The following is a 23104-nucleotide window of genomic DNA, read 5'->3' as shown; positions in this document are numbered from 1 at the left end:
GAAAGAGCATGGCTTAACTGATTTAGACAGATCAAGACTGGTTTCCATTGCCTGCACACTTCTCTCAAACTTCAAAGTAATTTAAGAAAATGAGGTATCAAATCACTTGAACAACCAGGAGAATATGCCAAAAGTCTTCAGACCTACATCTCTGCTCTATTCACCATCCCTCATAGACTCAAAATTGTAAAGGTATTTAGATTAATACCACTTATAATATCAAGTACCTAATCTGTATTTTAAGAGCCCGTCATCTGGTCAGTAGTCAACCTGTAACAATCAGAGAAACTTCTCATCCCTCCTGGTGCCTTTTTGCCTTCAGTTTCTTCTATGATTAACAAGAAGAAAGCTTTAAAAAATTCTCTCACCAGCTTGGACTTCTTTTGCAGCCTGCAGCACGCTGTCCGCCTCTGCCATGCCTGCTGCTTCCTGCGCATTGGACGACCCCAGGTCTGTTGCGCCTGAAGATCATAGAATCATAGAATCATGGAGTCATAGAATCACAGAATTGCCCAGGTTGGAAGGGACCTTTCTCATCATCGAGTCCAACCATCAACCTAACACTGACAAAAACCATCACTAAACCACATTGCTAAGCACTATGTTTACCCATCTTTTAAATACCTCCAGGGATGATGATTCCACCACTTCCCTGGGAAGCCTGTTCCAATGCTTGATAATCCTTTCAGTGTAAAAATTTTTCCTAATATCTAATCTAAACCTCCCCTGGTGCTGAACCTCATTGAGCAATCCTCGCTCGCTCTTACCCTGTTGTCAATGTTTCACTTCACAACAGCAGTCCTTTGGTCACCAATAAAATAGTTAAACTTTCATTTATTTTTATCTTGAAGTCAAACTGAAGTAATCTCTGCTCAGCTCCCAAACGTCATAGGGAATCTGCCCTTCTCCTTGAATACAGCCTCTAAGGCTGCATGGCATCTGTCACAGATGTTCACGATCAATCACTCTGCACTGCAGCCACACTATCTTTCAATAAAATTACTACTTCTGGATGAGAACAGGGACTGGACCTGTGACTAGACAGGATCTACAGCTGGTCATAAATCCAAACTTTTGACACTGTACACCAACTACAGAGCTGGCCTTAACTATACATGTCTTTTAGTAGTTAAGGTTGTGAGGACACAGGATTTCATCACCTTTTGACAGACTGGCTTCAGTTCCTCGTTCTTCACATGTCACACAGGAATGCAGACATAGCATTGAAATGCTGTCCTCCCAGACCCTTTTTCACTTTAAACCCATGAGCTGTCTGAAGAAGGATTAACATTTTTGCTACCATGCTTTTGCTGCGTATTTCTTTCTGCTTCCCCCCCATAACCTCCTCTCAACTCCTGTCACTTCCTTTCAGAGAGGCTCTAAGGCATCTCCTTTGCAGGTGAAAGCCCCAGATATTTTCTGCAGATATAGAAATGGCTCACAGTGAAATTCTGTGTGTTCAGCAGCAAGCAAAACAGGGTTTCCATCATCACATGTCATGGCCTGAAGCCACCTGCATCCTTCCCCTCTTCCCTGCACTGAAATTCCAGACCCATGCGCTTCATGGCCTCGTATCTCTCATCGTCTTCTCAATACACAAAATATAGCCACAGCTACAAACACATACATAGTTCCTAATGAACTCTGCTATTAGCTGAACAAAGGTTCTCCCAAGGCAACTGGGTGGGAGGTCTAGAAAAATGCACTAGGGAAACACTAAGAGACATCCAAACGCTACAGTGAAGAGAAACATGCAGCAATAGCTACTTATATGTGTAACAGCACACAGCTTAAGCTGATGACAGATCAAATTCCACGATGAAATGAGGAATAAATTCCTACAGGTGTTGAGTCACTTGATAGAGCAACAAGGGATGGACAGGCTGAAGTGAACGGAAGAATACAGCACAAACAACTCATAAAAAGACAATGGTAAATTGTTAAGTAAGTGGCTTGTGAAAGGAGGATTGAAGCAAAACTTTAATTATGGCTACAAAAGAGCAGGCTATTCACACAAGATATATTAAAGTGAAGATAGATGGTAAGAAGGATTTAAATCCAGAATGTAGGATGTATGGCCAGGATCCAGGGAGCGCTAGTCATATTATAAGAAGATGTACCACAGATAAGTACAAAGCACAGCATGGCAAAGCTAGCAGTATGAAAACCTGGGCAAGCACTGTGAAAAACAAGCAGAAAAGAAGCACGAGCACTACAGGCCAGACAATGCAATAGAGAAAGAAAAGCTGGAGGGAAAATAGTTGTTGGGAAGAATAAAAAGCTTTACTTGGTAATGCTTGTGACTTCTGTTAGAAGATTAGAGGGAAAAAAAAACACAGAAGGAAAGGGCTTTTCTTTCTGAACAACTTTCTAAGAGACTGTCATAGCATGGAAAAATTAGGATTTTTCTCTTAATTGGAGGGAATGTCCAAGGAAAACACAGGGAAAGATAAAGCTGATCAGCTGAGGCAGGGAAATGAAGAAAACCCAGCACAAACAAAATACAACCACAGATTTAAATTACCTTCTAGGGTCTCAAGATGGGAGTATCACAAAACCACTGCAAAAAATTGGAAGTCAGCTCAAGAATAAGACTTGTTAATAGTAAGTGAATACCAAGGAAGCTATATATTGCATAGAAAATCAGGAATAGTTTAACAATTCGGGCTGTCCGTAAGGAGAGGGGCTCGTGACCTCTTGAATTCCTTTCCAGCTATTTTCCCCTCCAGTTCTAAGTTGTACTTGATGCTATGGGATAAGGTACCGTGACTCAGAGCTGACTGGTTTCAGTAAGTTTAAGACAGAGAAATGGACATCCAGGTGCCCTAGGCAATCCGGACCCATGGGAACATGTCCACTTTCAGGGATGTTTCTGTGTTCTGCCATTCTTGCTTGGCCTTTCTTTCCCCTGTATCAGAGCGTGCTGAAAGAACAAATCAAGAAAAGGAGAACCAAAATAGGTGTATAAGGGAATGTGAGCTCAGTTTCTAACACACTAGTCAGTGCTGTTTGACTCACAAGGGTGTAAATGATCAATTCTGAATGTCTTTTTTATGCCCCTAACAAACAAGGTGTGCTAGTCCCTCAGACACCCAACACCACAGCTGTCTGTCTCAGACATTCCTCAGGCTCTCTGTTCAAAGCCTCTGAATAACAGAGAGAGCCTGGAAAGACAAAAAATCTGAAGGTTTACCCGGTCCACTTGCCTGGGGCTGAGGCTGCGTCGTCCCCTTCATGGAGTGAGAAGGTGGGAGGTCCCTGCAGCTGGAAGAAAGATGGATGTAGTGTGGCAGGACTTTGTAAAAGCACTTGAGGACTGTTTGGTGTCCTAAGAACATTTTCTCCCTGGTAGTATCAGAAGCAGGATCTTACATAGTGCAGGTATGCTTTTAGCAGCAGGTCTCAGGGCGCTTCACTGAGCAGATAGCAGTATGTCCATTTCAGAGATGAGCAAAAGAGGGAAAAACCATCCTGAGGAAGGCAGACTCCACTGAAACCTCTGGCATGTCAGCCCAGCAGTCTATCCATTGAGCTGCCCTGCCCTTAGTATTATCACAGCAAAGAAAAACCAGCTAATGATTTATTCTGCCACAGGCTCTGAGGAGTAGTTCAGCTACTGAAGACATCGCAGTTTGCAGCAGCCTTGGGTCTGGAAGAATGCTGAAAGACAGTTAGATCCAGTGTCCCAGTCATCCCTTGGGTGCATTGCGCTACTCTCTGCTCACTTCCAGCCTCTGGGTCAGATACTGCCTTGGGAATTTCGCTTTTTGCACTGACCCCTCAGCTGGCCAGTAGCTCCTTTCTGGTGGTGAGTCCTGCACCCTCTCCCACCCAGCTCCAGAGTAAAAAGCTGCTTTTACTCACTGGTAGCCTCTCCTTCAGCGAGAGGCAGCTGGTAATGAGAAAACAGGAATCCTGTAACTACTCTCTTCCTCCCAGCCAGCTCACAGGGATGCCCAGCACTGGGAGGGCAGGGGGGCATCAATCAGGTAGAAAGGAGGTGGCACGGCTACAAGATGTGGCAGCATGACCCCGAGGTTCCGTTCTGACTATGCTACTTGTCAGGCACCTTGAGAACATATTTCAAGTTTTCTAGCCTTAACTCTACTGGCCATAAAACAAAAGTCAAGCAGCTCTAATCTCCTGTACATCTGGGGCGAATAGTGCCATTCATTAACCTGGCTACAGGACTAGGAGAATCTCAGGGAAGGCATTAATTATAGCTTTTCCATTTTTTTTTCCATGCATCCACAGTAAACAGCCTGCTTGTTTTATTCTTTGCAAGCTTCTGTATATCAGGAGACATAATGCACTGCACAATTTCAAATCTTTGCCATCACAGAGAGGGTATTCTCACCATATCCCAGCACAAAGCTGATTTTTTGACTACAGTTTAAGTTGGATTGCAATTGTGTAATCAGTGTTACATCAGGGCAAGCTGCCAGGGACAGAGAACATGTAAATCCCCAAAATACCTCTGTTCTGATAAAAAAAAAAAACGAGAAGATCTAATCCAGAGAGATGTCAGCTCTCTGACAGTGACCTCTCCCAGATGCAAGCACAGACAGATATGATACGACATTCTGTATTCTAGGGACTGTCATTTCCACCGAAATGTTAATCTGATCCTCCCCAGCCAGCTCCCTCCATTGCCACACTAAGGGACAGGCATATCAGGGGCTCATCCAAGATTCATTAACTCTGGTTCTCTGCATTTTCATAACGAGCTTGCAGTGCCATCCATTCTTTTCAGCCTCCCTTGCAGCAACCACGGGGATCAATCTGCTAATGTGGTGAGTGCGAGTAGCTCTCACCAGCTCCAGCGCGAAGAGCAGTCAGGTGGATTTTCCCTGCATCAGGTCCCAGAGGGATAGGAACAAAATTAGAGACCTTTCTTGCTTCTTTTAAAGGTTGCTGTAGACATACAGCCTTTGGATCTCCAGGGTTCATGAAGCTTTGCAGCACAATTAATTTTGTCCTGACCACCCTGTGCCCGTGGTAGTCTGCTCTCCACTGCCACTCGTGGCAGTTTCCCTCCAAGTTTGTCATGGAGAAAAGTTATACTTGCATAGGAGGAATTCATCTGTGCCTCTTCGTCTTTATGCTAACTCCCCCAAAGAGGTCCACTTTTCCTAGGAGCTGAGCAGCCTCTGGTCCACCTGACATCAGTGGGACCACGGGTTCTCAGCCTTTCCCAGATGCCACCCCCACAGCACATGTTAACTTCCCTCTGCTCAACATGCCTTTCTCCCAGAAATAACCTCTCCAGTCTCAGCAGCTTAACTGGAGTGCACCTTCTGGCTATGATCAAATACTGAATCAGGCACTTGCTCTAACCCTCCTCTTCTATCCCCAGCCTGGGATCCTCCTCCTGGAATCTTGCATGGGGCTGTGCCCATCACACAACAGTCAACTCCTGCATCGCATACCTGCGAACACCCTGCATGCTTCACTTATGCAAAACAGCAACATTGAACACAGAAATGCTTTTCCCATTGGCACACAAAACCCACCTCTGGTGTTTTCCAGCTTGTCACCACCCAGAAGCTATAGAGCAGCAGTGAACGTGCAGGGCAGCAGCATGGCACATGCCAAGCAGCAGGCAATGCTGTATGTTGCTCTTAATGCACCTGCGGGTCACCAGAGCCTTGCTGACTTCACTAGGAGCAGAGCTAGCCCCATGCGTTTTGAGTGCAGACACAGGCTCAGAGCATGAGTCCTACACAACAGCAGGAGTTTATTAATAAAGTCAAATTAAGCTACATTCACTCTTCAGTCTACTACACTCACCTCCAGCCCTTCTGCTTTCCTAACCTATTTCTAAGCAGTTCCTTGTACACTATAAGGATAAAAACCTCCACAGATTTCCAGTATCTTCCTGTGGTGAGCTATCAGCTATTGATCTGGTTGTTCTTTACGTTTATTACTCACCAGTAGCCAGTCCCATCTGTATCTGAGCAAAGCAAGATGCCCAGATCTAGCAGAGGTTTCATTAGTCCCAGCACTTGCTCTCTGAAGCCTATTTCTCTGGAGAGGATGTCTGCCTGACAAACGGGGAAAAGCTCAGCAGCTGCAATAGCAAGATGGGAATGGTACATGTGGGTCGTGAGGTAGCATAGGCATGTACCAGCTACAGCAAGAGATGCTAGATGATGAAGATGTGCCTGCTCAGGTCAGTTAAGATATCCACTGCAGTCCCATCTGTGGTGCCTGACAAAAGCAGATAGTGTTTCCACCCCAGTTGATGAGCAACAGTGCTGGGATATGCTGGTATCAGCTTTCTACCACCGCTTCCATCTCCTGTTCCCACAGCTGGCATGTCTTTGCTGTTTGGCATTCAGCCTTTAGATGTCTCCAGGTGCTCCTCTGTAGCCCTTAGTAAACAGTGGAGAGCACAGTGGTACTTGGTGACAGCAAAATCCATTAGTGCCAATATTTACTAGCTTTAATAAACCCATGCAAAAAAAAAAAAGAGCAGTCATGTTTTCCATGACGTCCAGCTATGCCTAGGCTACATGAGAAGATCTAGCCACACCAGTCCTTTAAGATGCAGAGGGCCACTCAAAAGGTATACATTAAATTGACTTCAAAGAACCTTTGAGTGCTCAGAAACTTGCAAGAGATTTGTTTAAAAAAATAATCACTCTCAGAAGTAAAGTGTACATGGCACTTTTTCTCCATCTCTCATTCAGTTTTCCCTCTAACAATAAATCACTAAAGACACTCAACATGGAATGCCTTAGCATTGTACTCATCTAGAAATATTTCTTTGCTGTATAAACTCAGATTAATATTCATTCTCTCTGAGATAAAGACAGCTAGAAATAATTTGAGGCAATAAAACCAGTTTTCAGCATTCCTGCACTTCCCATTGTTAACAAGCACACGATCTTATAACAGTAAAGTCTGAGGAATAATTCTTTTCCTATACTAGATCTGATTGACTAGACATGACAGATGGTGTTTTTATTACTTTCCGTCTTTATGCCATTCTAAAAGAGGCCTCATCTAATGCAGCCCAGGCTGTGTTTTGAGTCTTAACCTCTCAGATAAGCAAACTCTCTTTCATCACGTTAATGGATCCTTACTTGATGCAGGAAGGTAATTTTCCTTAAAGTTATTCTAATCAAGCACTCTGACCCCAAATTGTCCTGGCTGATTGACTGACAGCAACGGGTAAATCTTTCTACTGAGGACCATATTTATTTTCAAAGAGGGAAAACAAGTTACTATTATTATTGCAGAATCAATTCTATCATGCATTCAGTGACTCCTCAAACACTGATTTTTACTGCAGTCGCAGAATTAAAGATAAAAGTAAAGTTAATGCAGCCTTCCTCTCAGTAGTCGTATTAAATAACAGGCAGGAAAGGAAAATTAGAGAGAGATGGCCTGCTGTCTATTGGTACCCCCTCAATTAACTGCCCCTATGGTAATAGCATCTGACCCTAATCAGCACAGACCCCTTCAAACACAGGCTCACTCCAACCTGTCTTCCTGCATCAGCCTCCAAATTGAGGGCTATCAGCCCAAGTAACTTTGCCACCAGGTTGGGAAGAAGTGACAGAGGACTATCCAGCTCCTAAAAGAAAAGGTCTGAAGGAAAACCACTGCCTCAAGGATGCTCCCTGCAAATCCCATTTCCAGCATGGCATCTGGCTCCACCAGCACAGTTTGGTGCTACAGCTGCTCGTTAGTGCAGTGACAGGCCATATGGAGAAAGGGATCATAGCGCCCTGGTGCCTTAGGTCTTGGTTAACTCAAGTCACTCCAGGCAGAAACCCTGCCAGCTGTGGGGCTGTCCAGATTGCTTGAAGCAGCAGATGGGAGGTCCAATCTCTCCTACTCTCTCTCACCTACTACAAGAATGGTCTAGCAATTGAGTCAATGTAAGGACAAGGAGAAAAGGCAACCATCCCAAGGTTGTGCAGAAAACCAGGCACAGAAACAAGAACTGGGCCCACAACTCCTGAATGATCATTCAGTCAGTGCTTTTACTTCTCAACGCACATATTACCTTTCACACAGCCTCACAAGGAGGACTGGTAGCCCTGATGCCCCGTCAGACACTAAACACTGGATTTCCACCTCCAGAGTATCTGACCCCCAGGAGCCTCAGCTGCAGTTTGCAGGGCAAGCAAAGTGAGCTACTTGACACAAAAACTGCTTCTTTGATGTTTTCTGAGCAGCTGAGCTGTTGTCCTAACAGCTCTGCTGAAGTTATTGATGCCTCAAATGAAACGATCATTCTCGATGATTTTTATCTACCAGACACCAGACTTTTAGGGTTTAGTCAGGCAGAGTATTACATTGTAACATCAAGGCAGGCATCTTTAAAACAGGAATGATAAAGATGCTGGAGAATATATTAACTCCTTTCTGCCCACTGTAGGGGAAGACCAGGTTTGAGACCATCTAAGGAACCTGAAGGTGCACAAGTCCATGGGACCTGATGAGATTCATCTGCGGGTCTCAAGGGAACTGGCAGATGAAAATGCCAAGCTACTATCCATTATATTTAAGAAGTTGTAGCAGTTTGGTGAAGTTCCTGCTGGCTGGAAAAGGAGAAACGTAACTCCCATTTCTAAAGAGGGAAAAAAGGAAGACTTGAGGAACTACAGGCCAGTCAGTCTCACCTCTGTGCCTGGCAAGATCATGGGGCAGATCCTCCTGGAAACTATGCTAAGGCACATGGAAAATAAGGAAGTGACCAGTGACAGCCAACATGGATTTACTAAGGGCAAATCATGCCTGACAAATTTGGTGGCCTTCTACAATGGCATTACAGCATTGGTGGATAAGGAAAAAGCAACTGATGTCATCTACCCGGACTTGTGCAAGGCATTTGACGCTGTCACGCGTGAAGTCCTTGTCTCTATATTGGAGAGACATGGATTTGACGGATAGACTATTCAGTGAATAAGGAATTGGCTTGATGGTTGCTCTCAGAGTTGTGGTCAATGGCTTGATGTCCAAGTGGCGACCAGTGACGAGTGGTGTTCCTCAGGGGTTGGTACTAGAACCAGTGCTTTTTAATATCTTTGTTGGTGACATGGACAATGGGATTGAGTGCACCCTCAGCAAGTTTGCTGACAACACCAAGCTGTGTGGTGAGGTAAACACACTGGAGGGAAGGGATGCCATCTGGAGGGAAGGGATGCCATCCAGAGGGACTTGGACAAGCTTGAGAGGCGGGCCCATGCGAACCTCATGAAGTTCAATAAGGCCAAGTTCAAGGTCCTGCACATGGATCACGGCACTCCCAAGCACAAATACAGGTTGGGTGGAGAATGCATTGAGAGCAGCCCTGAGGAGAAGGACTTGGGAATGTTGGTTGATGAAAAGCTCAACATCAGCCGGCAATGTGCGCTCACAGCCCAGAAAGCCAACTGCATTCTGGGCTGCATCAAAAGAAAAGAAGCGTGGCCAGCAGGTCGAGGGAGGTGATTCTGCCCCTCTACTCCGCTCTGGTGAGACCCCACCTGGAGTACCGTGTCTGGCTCCTGGGCCCCCAACATAAGAAGGACATGGACCTGTTAGAACGGGTCCAGAGGAGAGACATGAAGACTTCTAGCCTCCTCTGTATTAGAGAGGGGACTTGGTCTGCTCCGGGCTTGGATGCCAGGTGAAAAGTCTGTGTTTGAATCAGAGGCTCCCAAACCAAAGTCAGAAAGTATGGCTGGGCTCAGGCTCACAGATTAAAATTTCCCGAGCTTTCTCAAATGTCTCTGTTTCATGTCCTCTCTTGTAGTCTATCACATTTAAAACACACAGCACGCTTCAGGAGAGGCAGCCTTTTAAAATAGTGCTCTCCTCGAATATCATTACGGGCTTGATTGCAGACACCTTTGGGCTCAGAGCAAGCACCACTGAAATTGTTCAGACAGGGGATCAATAGAGGGGCATAACTTAAAAAACATGTTACTTGTGGAGACAGCCTCCAGGGACAGCCCTGAAACTGTCCCCGCAGTTAAACAATCCCAGAAGAAGTAGGCATCCATCCCTGTTAATTACTGCTGGGAAACAAGGCATCAGAGTAGCACGAGGAAAAGACGAGCTTGATTCTTACTAATTCTCATCTGCTACGCCAGTTTTTAAATGAGCAGTGTACAGCAGAAAGAACTTGTCTCTGGGCCTGATGCAAACTCACATAAATTGGGTGAACTGGACGATAAGCAAAATTCACCCCCATCCAGTTTCCGGTGTCTGGGAATAACTGACTCCAGCTGCTTTGGAGAGAACTGCAAGAAGACTCCACAGCTATCAGATAAGCTGCCCCAGTAGGTTTCTCATTGGCTTTATTGAGTATTGGGTCAGACCCCATGCACAGAAGTGTCCATGATCAATGAACCCATGATTTGCTAGTTCTGCCCAAGGGCTTATTCACAGTTAATCCAAACCAACTTGATTCATGAAACTGGCTGGAAATCTCATCAGAACGGGCTTTGCAGAGAGATTTCTGGCACTTCTGCTGAAAATAGTGCAAAAAGAGACTCCACCCTCCTCCGAGTTATGTTGTCAGATCTGGAGATGGGTGATTAATTCACAAAAAATAATAGTAGCTTGCTCATTTTCTGCCTTTTGCTTTTTCCCCCCCTATGAACAGAGGTGTTTTTTCCTTAGGTGTATTTGGTTTTCAGAACTATTTGTCAAGTAGTTTCTGCAAACAATTTCAGGTACTTTGACAGCATTAGTGATCTGCAGTATAAACAGGCACAACCGGACACACAGGCTACATCATGCACTTCAGAGTTTTTCACCTGGATGAGCATACACCTTAGAAACAGGTTCGCAGCGCACATTTGCACAACTCTGATTCTGAAGCATGAAAATGGATATTTTGGACGATTGCCTCAACACCCCACTCCCACAAACATTCCTCACATGATGTCTGTTTGAGCACTCCCAGCCAGGGAACACAGAAAGAACAGGAACACAATCAAAGCACGTTACTTACGGAAATATCTGCAGCAAGTCTCAAAGAAACGTGTCGGAGGAGTGTCCCCAGATGGAGGGATTTCCATGGAGGAAGCAGTAAAGTGGTCCAAGACAAAAAAAGAGCACTATGAACTCTTTAAACTTCAGGATGTGTCTGAGATGAATGTAGGGAATGAATACAAAGTTATTTCGCCTTGTACCCACAGCAACACTTTTATACCATGGTGATGTACAGAGAACAAATGGTGAAACAAGCTCTTGGCCTCACAGAAACATTGCTCTGTTTGTTGTCCCTGAAGGCTTTCAGTTAATCTTCATCTGTGGGTTTGGCCAGAGAAATGTGCTGTGAACCTCCCCTCTCTGATTTCTGTATGCAAACATAAAGCTTCTCGAGAATTCTTTAACTCTTTAATTCATCATTCATGTACTTCAGGGGAGTCTTTCATATTTTCTGTACCGCTTGGTGTCTTTATAAGTGTAGAGTTATTGGTGGGGTCTCTTTCTGACTTGCACATGCTCCAGAGCAGGACTCCTGTAGAAAGAGCTGGTCCTATAGGGAGGATAGTCAGCTAAAACAGGGATCGTGCTGGAGCTAGCTTGGCCAGACCTGGTCTCTCTCAGCCCTAGACCTTCCTCCTTTTTTCACGTTCCCTGTTGGGGAACGGAAAGCAACCCAAAGGATTTGTCTGTATCAAGCCACCTTTCCAAAAGTGATTAGCAATAAGAATTGGTGCCATATGTTTTCAAGAGATCATACTCAGCTTAATGCCTAAAATTAGATTTAGGCTTTGGTGAATGGCAAGCAGGAGGGAAACGCACTGTACTGACTACTCAGCTTCTCCAAAAAGCCAATCCTGTGAGTGCCGAACACTTCTCAGGCACCCCCCACTTTCTACAGATGCAAGGATCACTTTGCCATTCAAGTGCAGCTTGCAGCAAAGTAGGAGCAAGCCAGGCAGGTAGAGCTGTATTCCTACGGCAAAATAACCTGGGTTCGTTAATTGCCCTAGAGAGAAAAGAAGTTTTCACTTTCTTCAGCCTTGCCTTCATAATCCACTGTAAAAATGAAATTTGCTGCTCCCAAGAGTTGCTATGCTGCAGAAGGACAGAGCTTGATACAGGTGGCCAGCTGGCCATCCACCCAGGCACCCTGTGCCCCCATCCCCACAGCAGCCAAGCACCTCAAAGGCACCAGCAGCTCCCTCCCGGTTCAGGCACGGGGCTCCAGAGAATGCAACTATTTCAGTCCCAATGCTCAGGTCACTAAACCCCCTGAGGCACATTAGTTCTTAAATAAGGCTGATTGATGAGCAGTGTACTGATCATTTCAGAGGAGATAAACCAGATATTCAAGATGCTTGTGACAGAATAATTCAGAGGACATGATAAGATGCCATCGGATTCTTTGAGATTAAGAGACTGATCCTCCTCTCACCTGTTTTGGTGAAAAGCAGGAGGAGCTGCCTTGTCTGTGGAGGTAAACCTGTAGTAAAATGGTTTAATAGGAAGAATCTCCTTCTTGGGTGTTGGCAGGACCACACTGGAGCGAGGACATCTGGGTCCCCAGACATCATCTGGCTGCCCAGGGAACCCAGCTCGTTTCCACAGCGATGACCCTGCAAACCCTTAGGGTCTGGGGGATTCCAGGCTCCCCGGTGCAGAGGCAGGAAAGCCCTGCAACAAGGATACAGTTCCTATTGCTGCTCCTGGCAGGGAATCCCAGACTTATGAGGTCTTCTACATACCTAGATAGGCCCGAGTCTCCTCGAGCCACGTGAACTGCCCTTCAGACCCCAGTGACTAGCAGCAAAGCCGCATACCCTGGGTTGTGGATATGGAGCCCTCAGAGACAGCAGAGAGAGAATGAGGTACATAACGGCAGGAATTCAGGCACTGGTGACTGTGAGGTCACCAAGGAGAGTAAGGAAGAGAAGCAGTACAACATGAGGGGAGCTCAATTTGCCATGAAAATCATAGACAGAGGTTAAAAAAAAAAGCTTTATAAAATATTCATTCTGCCTCAGAGTTTATGCACAGGAAGAAATCTGTCAAGGCAAACATGCCCCAAGCAAACATCACCTGGGAAATGCTGAGGCAGTTCTCCTGCCCAGTCCTCCCAGCATATTAACACGTCAGGTCAGTGAAAACAGGGCTGGACAACACTTCAGTTTATAAAAAGGTCAAGGCTAGTTTCAGCCAGCTGCATTTGGTATGTGGAGCAGCCCCAGCTCATCACATCTGTCTGCCCCTAATGCTCCATCCCTACGGGATTTCAGAACAGCTATTTTGACCAGAGTCAGTAAAACCAAATAAACCTGTGTTTCTAAAAAAGGCCTATGTAGCAAATTTGCAGTGTGCAAGTCCAGAATAAACAGGAAACTGTAGAAAAATTATGTCTAGTGGTTGCCACACAGAGATAAACCCTAGGGATGAGCCACATGGAACATCCAAGGAAGGAAGGAAGGAAGGAATTATCATAACTGAGACTGAAGAGAGGAGACCTTGCTGAGACACTGTGGTGGAAATGAGGGTGAGAGTGATTTATCTACAAGCTTGTGTAGTGAGTGTGAGGCCAAGGACTCTGCCTCTTGACTTGGCTGGAGGTAGCAGCACTGGCAGATGCTCTATAGTCTTTCTGTTGTACCCCAGTACTACCCACAGCCAGACATGCAGGAACCAACTCATCCAGCCTGTCCCCATGCCCAACAGCGATTCCGCACAGAAAGTCAAAACTCAGGCACAAACACCCTCCTCAAGTCCCATCCAAAGGTGGAAGATGGGTCATTACTAATAAAAACAGAATGTTTTGGTTTCACAATGATCTCAGGGAGTCAACGGCTGCTGGAGCAAACAGCCTATTTCATTAGAATTTAGCAAGGGAATAATTTAATGGAGCTCAGATAAAAGGCAGTCAGATGGAACTCAGATTTAGAAGAAATTGCTTTTTTTCTGAATTACTGTTTTGGAGGTTAAATAAGAAATATTCATGTAACTGCACTTTTCTTGCACACTTTCCCTGATCGGTGCACTAATGAACTCTAAACGGTATGAGGAAATGCTTTCAGTCCCCCCCACACCTCCCAAGAAGCAAGTTCTTTATTAAAAACTAATGATTGATTCTCTTTTTCAAAATTAGCATTTGCAAATCTGGAGGCAACTTCAACCCTGGAATAAATAGGAACAATTCCCTTTGCACCGATTAGGAGTTCATCCTTCTCAAAAGTCCCAAAGGCCTCTTAAATTGACTGTCTTGATTAAAGATGGGTTTAGCTTTAATTGAGTAATTGTTGTGGTTTGTTATCATTGGTGATGGCAGACATTTCCTTTGCTGTATCTTGGCCAGACAGGGGTGTTTCCTTTACACCTCAGTTCAATCCTCTTCAGGTGAACTGTTCAAACAATTACAGATATATCATCAAAATACATAAAAATATGTATACGTCCACACATTTTAATATGTCAGCCTTGGAGCCCGGTGGAAGGTCACATTCCAGGCTTAAATTGTGGCATGGCATACAGGGCTGCAGAAGACCAAGAAGAGCCTGTAGGACCAGAACCACAGATAGAAGAGTGTAACTCCACTGATTTCAGCACGTTGTTGCCAATGAGACAGTTCTGTGTGCTAGGGATGCAGAGCTGGAGGAAAGTCTAGTTAAAAACCAATGTATGCTGCAAGGATTTAATAAGTTTACTCTGGTGCTAAGCTGTTAGGTGGCTTGTACCCTTGTGCCTCTCAGTATTAGTCAAGCGGCTACAAGACCCAGTATGAGGAAAGACTTGGCTAATGGTAAATCTCAAGAACATACATTTTCTCAAAGCCCTTTATAGGGATTTGGAATCAACTGCTAGTGAATGAGTAGTTAATGTCTTCACTTGCAGTTAGGACTGTAAAACATGTGGATGCACATCTCTGTTTGGTGTCTCACTATCAATTTCTAGCTGCTTTATGAGAGTCCTTCCTGTGATTTCCTGACTCAAACCAAAGACAGAACTACCACCGCTTAAAACTGAGCTAGAAGCTAGGAAAAATGGGTTCTAGGGTTAATTTTATGTCCAGTGGTGACCTCTTTGCCACCATTTAGCATTCGAGAGATAAACTCCCTGACTGTGCAGCTCCGCAAAAGCTCTTTCTAATTGAATCAAGCAGATTTAGATTATATCAACTGATTTTTTTTGAAGCAGGAAGTAGGGATTCACTTAGACTGGTGAAAAATGTGGGCTTGCAGGGGAAAGGAATTGAGAAGATTGTCTTCATGTAATAAACGAGAGACAGAATAAAGTTTCTAAATTATTGTAATATGTAATTCAAAGATTTTAGTTGTTATGGTTTAAAAATCTGTAAACACATAGTAAAAGCTCACAACTGAAATAAAACATGTCAAAAACCTTATGAATGACTCAAGCCATGTTTTTCAGTTTTTCAAAATGCAGGAAGCTTGTTCTGCTTCAGGATAGAAAGAATTTCTAAATCTCAGACATTCTGGTGGGGTGGAAATGTCCATCTCTGAGGCTCTAAGATCATTACATTCCCAGATCTTCTAGAGCTGGAGACAACTGTGTTGACAGTGCACTCTCCTGCCACTTCTCCACCTTGCTAATGGTGCACTGATGTGGACAAAGCACATGCAATGAGGCAGGTTATTGCCAATGAGTGGCAATCCAGGTTTACACTGCCTCTGCTGCCTTTTCAGTAAACACGGCTCATTTATCAGTCAGCCAAGGAGGACAAGCTCGGGGTTGTGTCTGCTGTTAGGGAAGGGCAGAGCAAAAAGGATGGCTATTTGCACAGGGTGAAGACGACCTGCTGCTTGCGTGGGCCAGATCTGCCCCACCTAGCCACCCCATTCAGCCCTCCCTTGCTGAGGCAGACTCTCAGATTCCTCAGCTATGTACTGGCTGCCAGAGCAAACTTCTCCATGGAGAGAGCACCCATCAATGAAACTGAAGCCACGGACACCCAAAAAACTGCCTATGTGACAGATATCATGACTCTGCTAGACACTGTGGATCCAAGCTGGTTTTAAATGGAGAAGGAGACTGGCTCTTTCAAGCTCAAAGCTCAAAGGCAACCACATAAGGGCAGAGCCATTGCTTACAGTAACTAAATCCCACACTACAGTCAGACTATTGGAGTACTCGTAAAGAGTCCCTCACTCTTTACAACAGATCCCAGCAGATGCTGGTCAGCTCCATTCATGCAGAACAGATGACTCCGGCCATGCCAATGAAAGCTGCAGCTGCTTCGTAAAGCTGTGGCAGATGCACTGGGTGGTTGCCTGAGCCAGCTGGTATTGATGTGCAAGCCAGCGAAGGGCAGCAGATCTGCACAAATGGCAGGATGGCCAAACACAGCTTAGACAACACAGTGAACGCCTCCTCTTCTCCATCAGAGACTGGACACATGGCCTGGAGAGACAGCTCTGCATCACTGAACACCTTGCTGCAGAACAAGTCACAAAATGCTTCCTTAGGCAAAAGAGTCATTGGAGGCAACAGGCTCCTTGCCTGCTCCTGGCTAAGGAAAGAGCTGTGGGACCACAGGCTTGGACTGCACAGCTGTATTTGGCCAATGGAAGCACGCTATGCATGCGGTACCTTCTGCCCTACTGTATTTTTGGCCCATGCCCCACCCTGGCAGGTAGCAAGGATGAAGGTAATTTGACATGTGATGAACTAATGTGAGCCAGAAATGGGAAGGCAAAGGAAAGCCAAAACCAAGACAAAAGGTTGGCTTACACAGAGAAACAGAACCAAGCACCTGCCTCAGAGAAGGACAGGATACAAAAGGTCACTTCTAGCACTGGGTTGTTCCTGAAATAAATGTTCTTTGGCTTCAGGGCACACAACAGAAGCACGCTTCATTGAACCTTCTGCTTCCAGCATGTGGTTGGAAAGTGTTTGTTCCCCATGCCACTCCAGAACCATGGTGATGGGCTATTACTATGACAAGGAAAAAGTCACTCTGGCAAAGGAAAGCCAAAACCAAGACAAAGGGTTGGCTTACGCAGAGAACCAGAGCCCAGTGCCTGCCCCAGAGAAGGATAGGATACAAAAGATCACTGCTAGCACTGGATTGTTCCTGAAATAAATGTTCTTTGGCTTCAGGGCACACAACAGAAGCACACTTCATTGAACCTTCTGCTTCCAGCATGCGGTTGGAAAGTGTTTGTTCCCCATACCACTCCAGAACCATGGTGATGGACTATCACTGTCCGATGACAGATGGGTTTGCCTCTCTGTTCTTCAATATGTGGAAGGCCATTGATCGACAGACTCTCCATCCCTACTCTTTTCCCTTTCCATCAGCTATGGAAACCTCCATGCATATTGTAACCCTGACGGGCCACGTAATCAGCCCACTGGTATCACAATACAATTGCGCTGCATTCAGCAGCTCTCCAGCAGCCCACCTAAAATAAGCTACTGATTCCATTTGAGTCCCCAAGGAAAAAGCAAGCAGATATCAAAGCCAGCCCCATCTGTCAGTGACTGCCAAGAACATGACTTCAGAGACTCTGGAGACACAGCTCTCTAGGAGAAAGCAAGCCAGGCTGCTATACCCATCTTACCATTGCAAAGTGAACCAAATTGACTAAGCAATTTAAGAAGGTGCAGCCTGCTCCTGCCCAGGGAAATGGGTTAATGTGCAAACTGGAACAGGCCTGAGAAACCAGGCCGTGGCTCAGTCCATCCCTGTTGGTTGCAAAGGAGGCTGTTTCTACCTTAGGATCTGAACTTCCACTGGTAAGAACTGATTTAATGAGGAATCTTCCAGACTGGCAAACATACAAGGCTTAACATTCAAAAAGTCTAGGAGGCACCACATAACCATCTCTTGATACACTGGCATGGCCCTTCAGGCAAGGAGCAGTCAACCTAAGCTGACTTACTGTCATCTTGCTACTCATAAAAAAAGAAAAGAAAGGACCAGAAATGTAAAGGCCAACTATAATGTAATGCATGTTACTGCCTTCAGTTATACTGCTCTGAATCTGCCACCACCATTTCTCTCCTTCTGCTTGAAAATTGCAATGATAGCACTTTGCAACCAACTTTCACAAGACTTTACAAAACAGCAGTCAGATGGGAGGGTGGTTTGAAAGATTACAGAAAAGAAAACACAGGGCAGTGACTCCTATTTGAGACGGGTCAGCCTCAGGACCTCAGCATTTTCCGGTGTGCAGCCATGCACACAGAACAGCTGTCCCTAGTCAGATGGAAGCAACACATTGCATGTAGCATTCAAACTGATTCAAGGGTGGTCTTGTTTTGGAAGAGGATGGAAAGGGACTATCCAGACATTAAAGGAGCGGAAAGGATAATAAATCTGTCTGTCTAGACGTTCAGCTGAACAGATTCTCCTGGGAGCCAAAAAGAATTGCACTCCTGACAAAAATAAAGTGGTGATTCCCAAATCAACCACAAGCATAAATCCACCTAGAGCTTCCAGGGAGAGGTATACGGGACATTCTGTGACTGACCAAGGCTCCTTTGGCTAGACCTCGAAAACAGGAGAAACAAAAGCTCCACCTGTGGAAGCAATGCAAGTGTTAGCTGCCACCACATCGCTTGTCTGAGCCAGTGCAGCTTGGGAATACAGTCATGTGGAGCAACAAACTCTTCCATGCCATGAGTGCCCTTGAAACTCAATCTCAATGATATCTTTCAAATTTAAAAGCAACATTGTTAAAAGAATGGGAAAATAAAACCGGCTGCTCCTAACCAGAGCTTTCCAGAGTTGCTCTTCTCTCTGCATGGTGTATTTGTCACTGTATCACACAAAGGTACACCATCACTTCCCTGGTCTCTCTCCTTTCTCCTATACCTGGTCACAGCCGAGGGCAGCCTGGTATGGAAGGATGAGGACAAGGCACAGCTGAGGGAGCCCAGGTCTCACAGGAGCAAGTCCTCCAGCCTCATGCAAGATGATTCTTCTTCCAAACACCATTCACCCAGTGGCTGTGCCTCATGCCACACAATTTTTTCCCCACCATTCTCTCTCTCCCCTCCCAAATTCCCCAACACACATCCATACAGAAAACACCCTGCCACACTTTGAACACCCCCCCAAGTCAAGCTTTTCTTTTTCAGCTGCCTGACTGCCACCCCCAGCATAACAGGGCTGCCCATTTGCAGAACTCAGCACTCTAATCCATTGACCTTTTAGACTTTGTACAGGATTGTCTATTTCTTATCACCATAGCCCATTTTAAGTAATTTTCTAGAAGTTCAGTTCATTCTTCTGCTTTGCCTAAGGAAATATAAAAATTTACACCTATTGTAAAAGCATGAATAAAAGCTGATTGCAGAAAGTAAAGACAATAATGTGCCCATAATACTAACTAGCTCACTTGCACTGCATTTCTGTTTAAAGGAAGATTTGTCTGATTATCAACAGGGTGTTGATTTAGATTGCTGCTAAAACTACCACTGTAAAAGTAAATCCACTTTTATTGCACAGTACAGAGAACAGTTATGTACAGTTTAAACTTTTATGCCTGTTACCAGTGGTGATCAATCTCTTAATAATTAACCCAAACAGGTTCTGTGCCAGGAGACAACATATTTAGTGCACTTGGGATATTTTTTGAAGAGGTTAAAATTTACAAAATAAAAATCAACAAAGCCTTTTTAAAATAGAAATCAGCAAAGCTGGTAACAGAACCAGGTAGAGAATTTATGCCATTCTCAGATCGGGCTGTTTGAGAAAGGAAAGTGAGGGCAACGCTCTAGGACTTAAAAGATTCACAGGAAGTTTCCAGTTCTGTACATAATTCTAGTGTGACTGAAGTTAGTCTTTTGATTTTGGGAAATGTTTTTTGCACTAATATTGTGCAATTTGGCCAAATATAACAGAGAGAGAAAGAACTGCATTCCCTACTAAGAGGCAGTCACCTTCAGTGGTAGCCATATGCGTTTTGATTACTCTTTACACAGTTCTCTAGTGACCTGATACTTGAGATGCAGGCCATAAGTTTTCTTTGGCAGTGATGTTGCCCCCTTCACACTCATGCATTTCTAATCTCAATTCTGTAATGGGTAATGACTAACAGCAAAGAAGTAGTTCTAGAACAGAACAGCAAAACAGAACAGCAAAGGCTACGCTGTGTGGTCAGCAAGGGGGGGGTGTTGGCAGCAGGGCTATGGGGCAACCTGAAAAATACCAGTTGGAATCACTTTTATGGAACATTTACAGAAAATACATTTACATATGAAAAGCACATTTAGCTGAAGAGCATTTCATCAGTCAGAAGTCACTTGAATGCACTGATGGGGAGAGCTTTGGAGAACACTCAGGATCCAGTTCTTTTCAGTACAGCTTCATTATGAGACTTGCATAGACTGCTTTCCAGTTGGGCGACGTAGCCATTTAGGAGCATCGGTCTGACTGACAGATAACCCTGCTAGTGCAAGCTGGGTGGGAAGGCTGCATGCTTGGAATTGGCATTGAAGGGACAGCCCTTCAGACTGCCATTAAGGATCAATTAGGTCATCGCTAAAAGAAACTCATTGGCTAGAACATTTAAAAAAATGTGAGATCATGCAGATTTAATGACTGATCAGAGAGATTTCTAAGATAGTCCTCCCACCAAAGTAACAGAACCAACAGCTGACAGATTATATGAGAGAGAAAATCCTGTAATTCAGCCTATTTCAGTGCCTGAGAGATGGCACACAAGAGGAAAATCACGTTGTTAAGGTACCAAAGCAGCACCTTGTTTTCAATTTTCAGCTGTGTCTCATCTTCCTGTCATGATCTTGGGCAAATTACTTGACCTCCCATAGCTTCAGTGCCTCAGCTTTGAAATGGGGAAGATTCTTCTGCCTTGATTACTTGGCTTTTAAACAACTTCAGTGAGCATCTTTTTGTGGGAGTTTGTGCGGCACCTAACACATGCTCTCTGTGGCTGTTTTAAGGGATGAAGCTCCATCCTTTATATGCCATTGTAAACACCACTAATTAATAATCACTGGAAATTTTTCACTGCATCTATGTAGTTCAAGAGGGATGCTCTCATTTCCAGGCCACAGAAATGAGCAGGACAGACTGAATTCCTCATGCCTTCATCAAAGGACTTCAGATGGGGCAGGAGCTGTCTGGGGGTTAAAGGTTTTCAGCAGTCCTTCGAAGGCACTGGCATTGCCTGTGGAGTCTTCAGCCCAAACAAAAGAGCAAAGACCCTCAAGGTCTTTTGGGACTAAGAGCAAGAGGAATCTTCCTTTGAATTGAGGAAATCTTTAGAGAAGGGACTTCAGACCTCTAGTGATAAAGGAAATAAAAAGCATCTGCACTGACAGCTCCAGTTAGGAGCAAAGAGCCACAAAGGGCTTTGAAAAACAACCAGCCTTTCATCTTCAATAGCAAGCTCAACAGCTCTGCAGCAGCTGCTCTGTAAACAGCATAGCAAGGGAAAGCAAGTCATTGGCACCAAATGCATTAAACATGGCAGTGTCTTCAGATGACATATTTTGTAAACTTCCTCCTTACAAGTTATGCCATTTCTTAAATCTAAAGGATTACCTGCTGTATAGCAGCAGAGTCATTCTTCCAGGCATCTGGGCAGCTTCATTAGCCATGTTTCTTGCTGAGTTTCCCATAATGCAGGCAGGCAGTTTAGTTAAGAGAGCATCAAATGGGATGTCAGGTGACTTGGGTTCATCTCCTGCCTCTGCTTTATATTTTCTGAGGGACCTTCAGCCAATCACTTCATCTTCGGCACAAGTTTTCACCTGGAAAAGGAAAGGAACTATTATTTTGTCCTAAAGCAGCCGGCCCTTTATAACAATCATTTGCAACCTTTTATTGACTGTGGATCCATAAGAACTTTTTCACGAGACACTGCTTGGCAACTTAAAACCTCCTTTATTTAATCATTTCATGTGAACTATAAAGCACTATCGGTACGGCTTAAAAGAAAGTACTGAAAATCCCCCTACAGTATTTTGTGTGCTGAAACAGTTAAACACACCCAGCATCTATGTACTCGTACAGGGAGGGATTACATCCTCTGAGCAACTTGGTTCTTGTTATCTTTTAAGACTAAAGTGACATTTTTTCTAATTTCCAACTCTGTTTCTATTATGAAAACTATGTTAGAGATAAAGAACAAGCACTGTTAGCAACATCTGATCTTCACTTGTTATGCCTGTGGCAAGGCATGACAAGACCCCCACCTTTCCATTTTCTCCTCATGCAGAAATCTATTCGGATTCTGGTCACTTAAACTTCCTAAATCTCATTTTGCTAACAGAAGAATAAGAATGCCAGACATTTCCAGAGTGCACAAAGGCTTAACAGTAACATGATATACATAATACGTCTGTACTGCTTAAAAAACACTACAGACTCTTTTAAGTAGCTGCCTGCCTTTGTAGGGAAGCAGCTGAGGAGTCTTCCTGCAGCCCAGTTCCCTAGGTTCACTCTGCCAATGGTAACTCAGTGTCACAACCAACAGTGAACAAATCTCACTGAACGCATGACACCCACTGCTGCTGAGCTCTAAAAAGCCCCTTTGCATAAGTCACAGCCCCTTCTCACCTGGCACATGACAGTCCCATGAAAAGCACCTGACACTGCTTAGTGGGGAGCATTTGGGGCTTGCATCTGCCCCTCAGTCTTTGCCAAGCTGTCATCCAAAGATTTCCTCAACAGCAAGCATTAGCCAGCCCCTCCACTTCTGGCTAACTGGCTGTTGCTAGGCCAGATGCTTTCCCCTCCATCAAGCACGGATAGGTGGCTTCTCAGGAACTGCCTTGAGAAGAGCACAGCTGCCTCACTGTGCTAAAATAGGCACTCTAATTTGTTCTCCCCACTTCAACCAGTGAAATAGCATATGGGCTTCTGCCCTCTCTTTTAATTTGCTGCAAAGCAGCCCCAGGGTTTCAGGAGAAAGCATTTGGTGATTGCACTTGTAATAATCCTGGACACACATCCAGCTGGTACCTGCACACTCGATAACCATTCCAGTATGTGGAACAGCAACACTACATCCCACATGTCCTCAGGTCTGCATCTCATGTCTTCAGAGCAGGCAGCACTGGTGGCTCAACCCTAGGTACTGCACTGCAGAGAAATTTTGCTGGCAATCTCCTTTAGCAGCTTAGTTGCTATTAAATACCTGGGAGGCAGGGTCAGGCTTTGCTCCCACTCAGTAGAGCCTTAAAA

The 23104-nt window shown here is 44.8% G+C and overlaps 1 protein-coding gene across 3 annotated transcripts in view; it reads right to left on the bottom strand.

Moving 5' to 3' along the window:
- SLC15A2 (solute carrier family 15 member 2) overlaps window positions 1–21482 on the bottom strand; it is a 63999-nt gene extending 42517 nt beyond the window's left edge. Inside the window, exons 1-2 of one of the 3 annotated variants that reach the window (XM_074593857.1) lie at window positions 10958–11171; window positions 369–461 (exon numbers count right to left, since the gene is read on the bottom strand). In XM_074593857.1, the coding sequence (XP_074449958.1) occupies window positions 369–461; window positions 10958–11024 (160 nt within the window). In that variant the 5' untranslated portion in view covers window positions 11025–11171. Of the gene's footprint in view, window positions 1–368; window positions 462–10957; window positions 11259–21460 lie in introns of those variants that run through there. The other 2 variants (XM_074593861.1, XM_074593859.1) reach the window with 2 other exon arrangements.
- Between the last annotated feature and the right edge of the window lie 1622 nt (window positions 21483–23104).

Source organism: Larus michahellis, chromosome 7 (assembly GCF_964199755.1).
Source record: "Larus michahellis chromosome 7, bLarMic1.1, whole genome shotgun sequence".
Lineage (NCBI taxonomy): Eukaryota > Metazoa > Chordata > Aves > Charadriiformes > Laridae > Larus > Larus michahellis.
The sequence above is the reverse complement of the archived record's forward strand: the minus strand, read 5'-3'. Positions and strand labels throughout refer to the sequence as shown.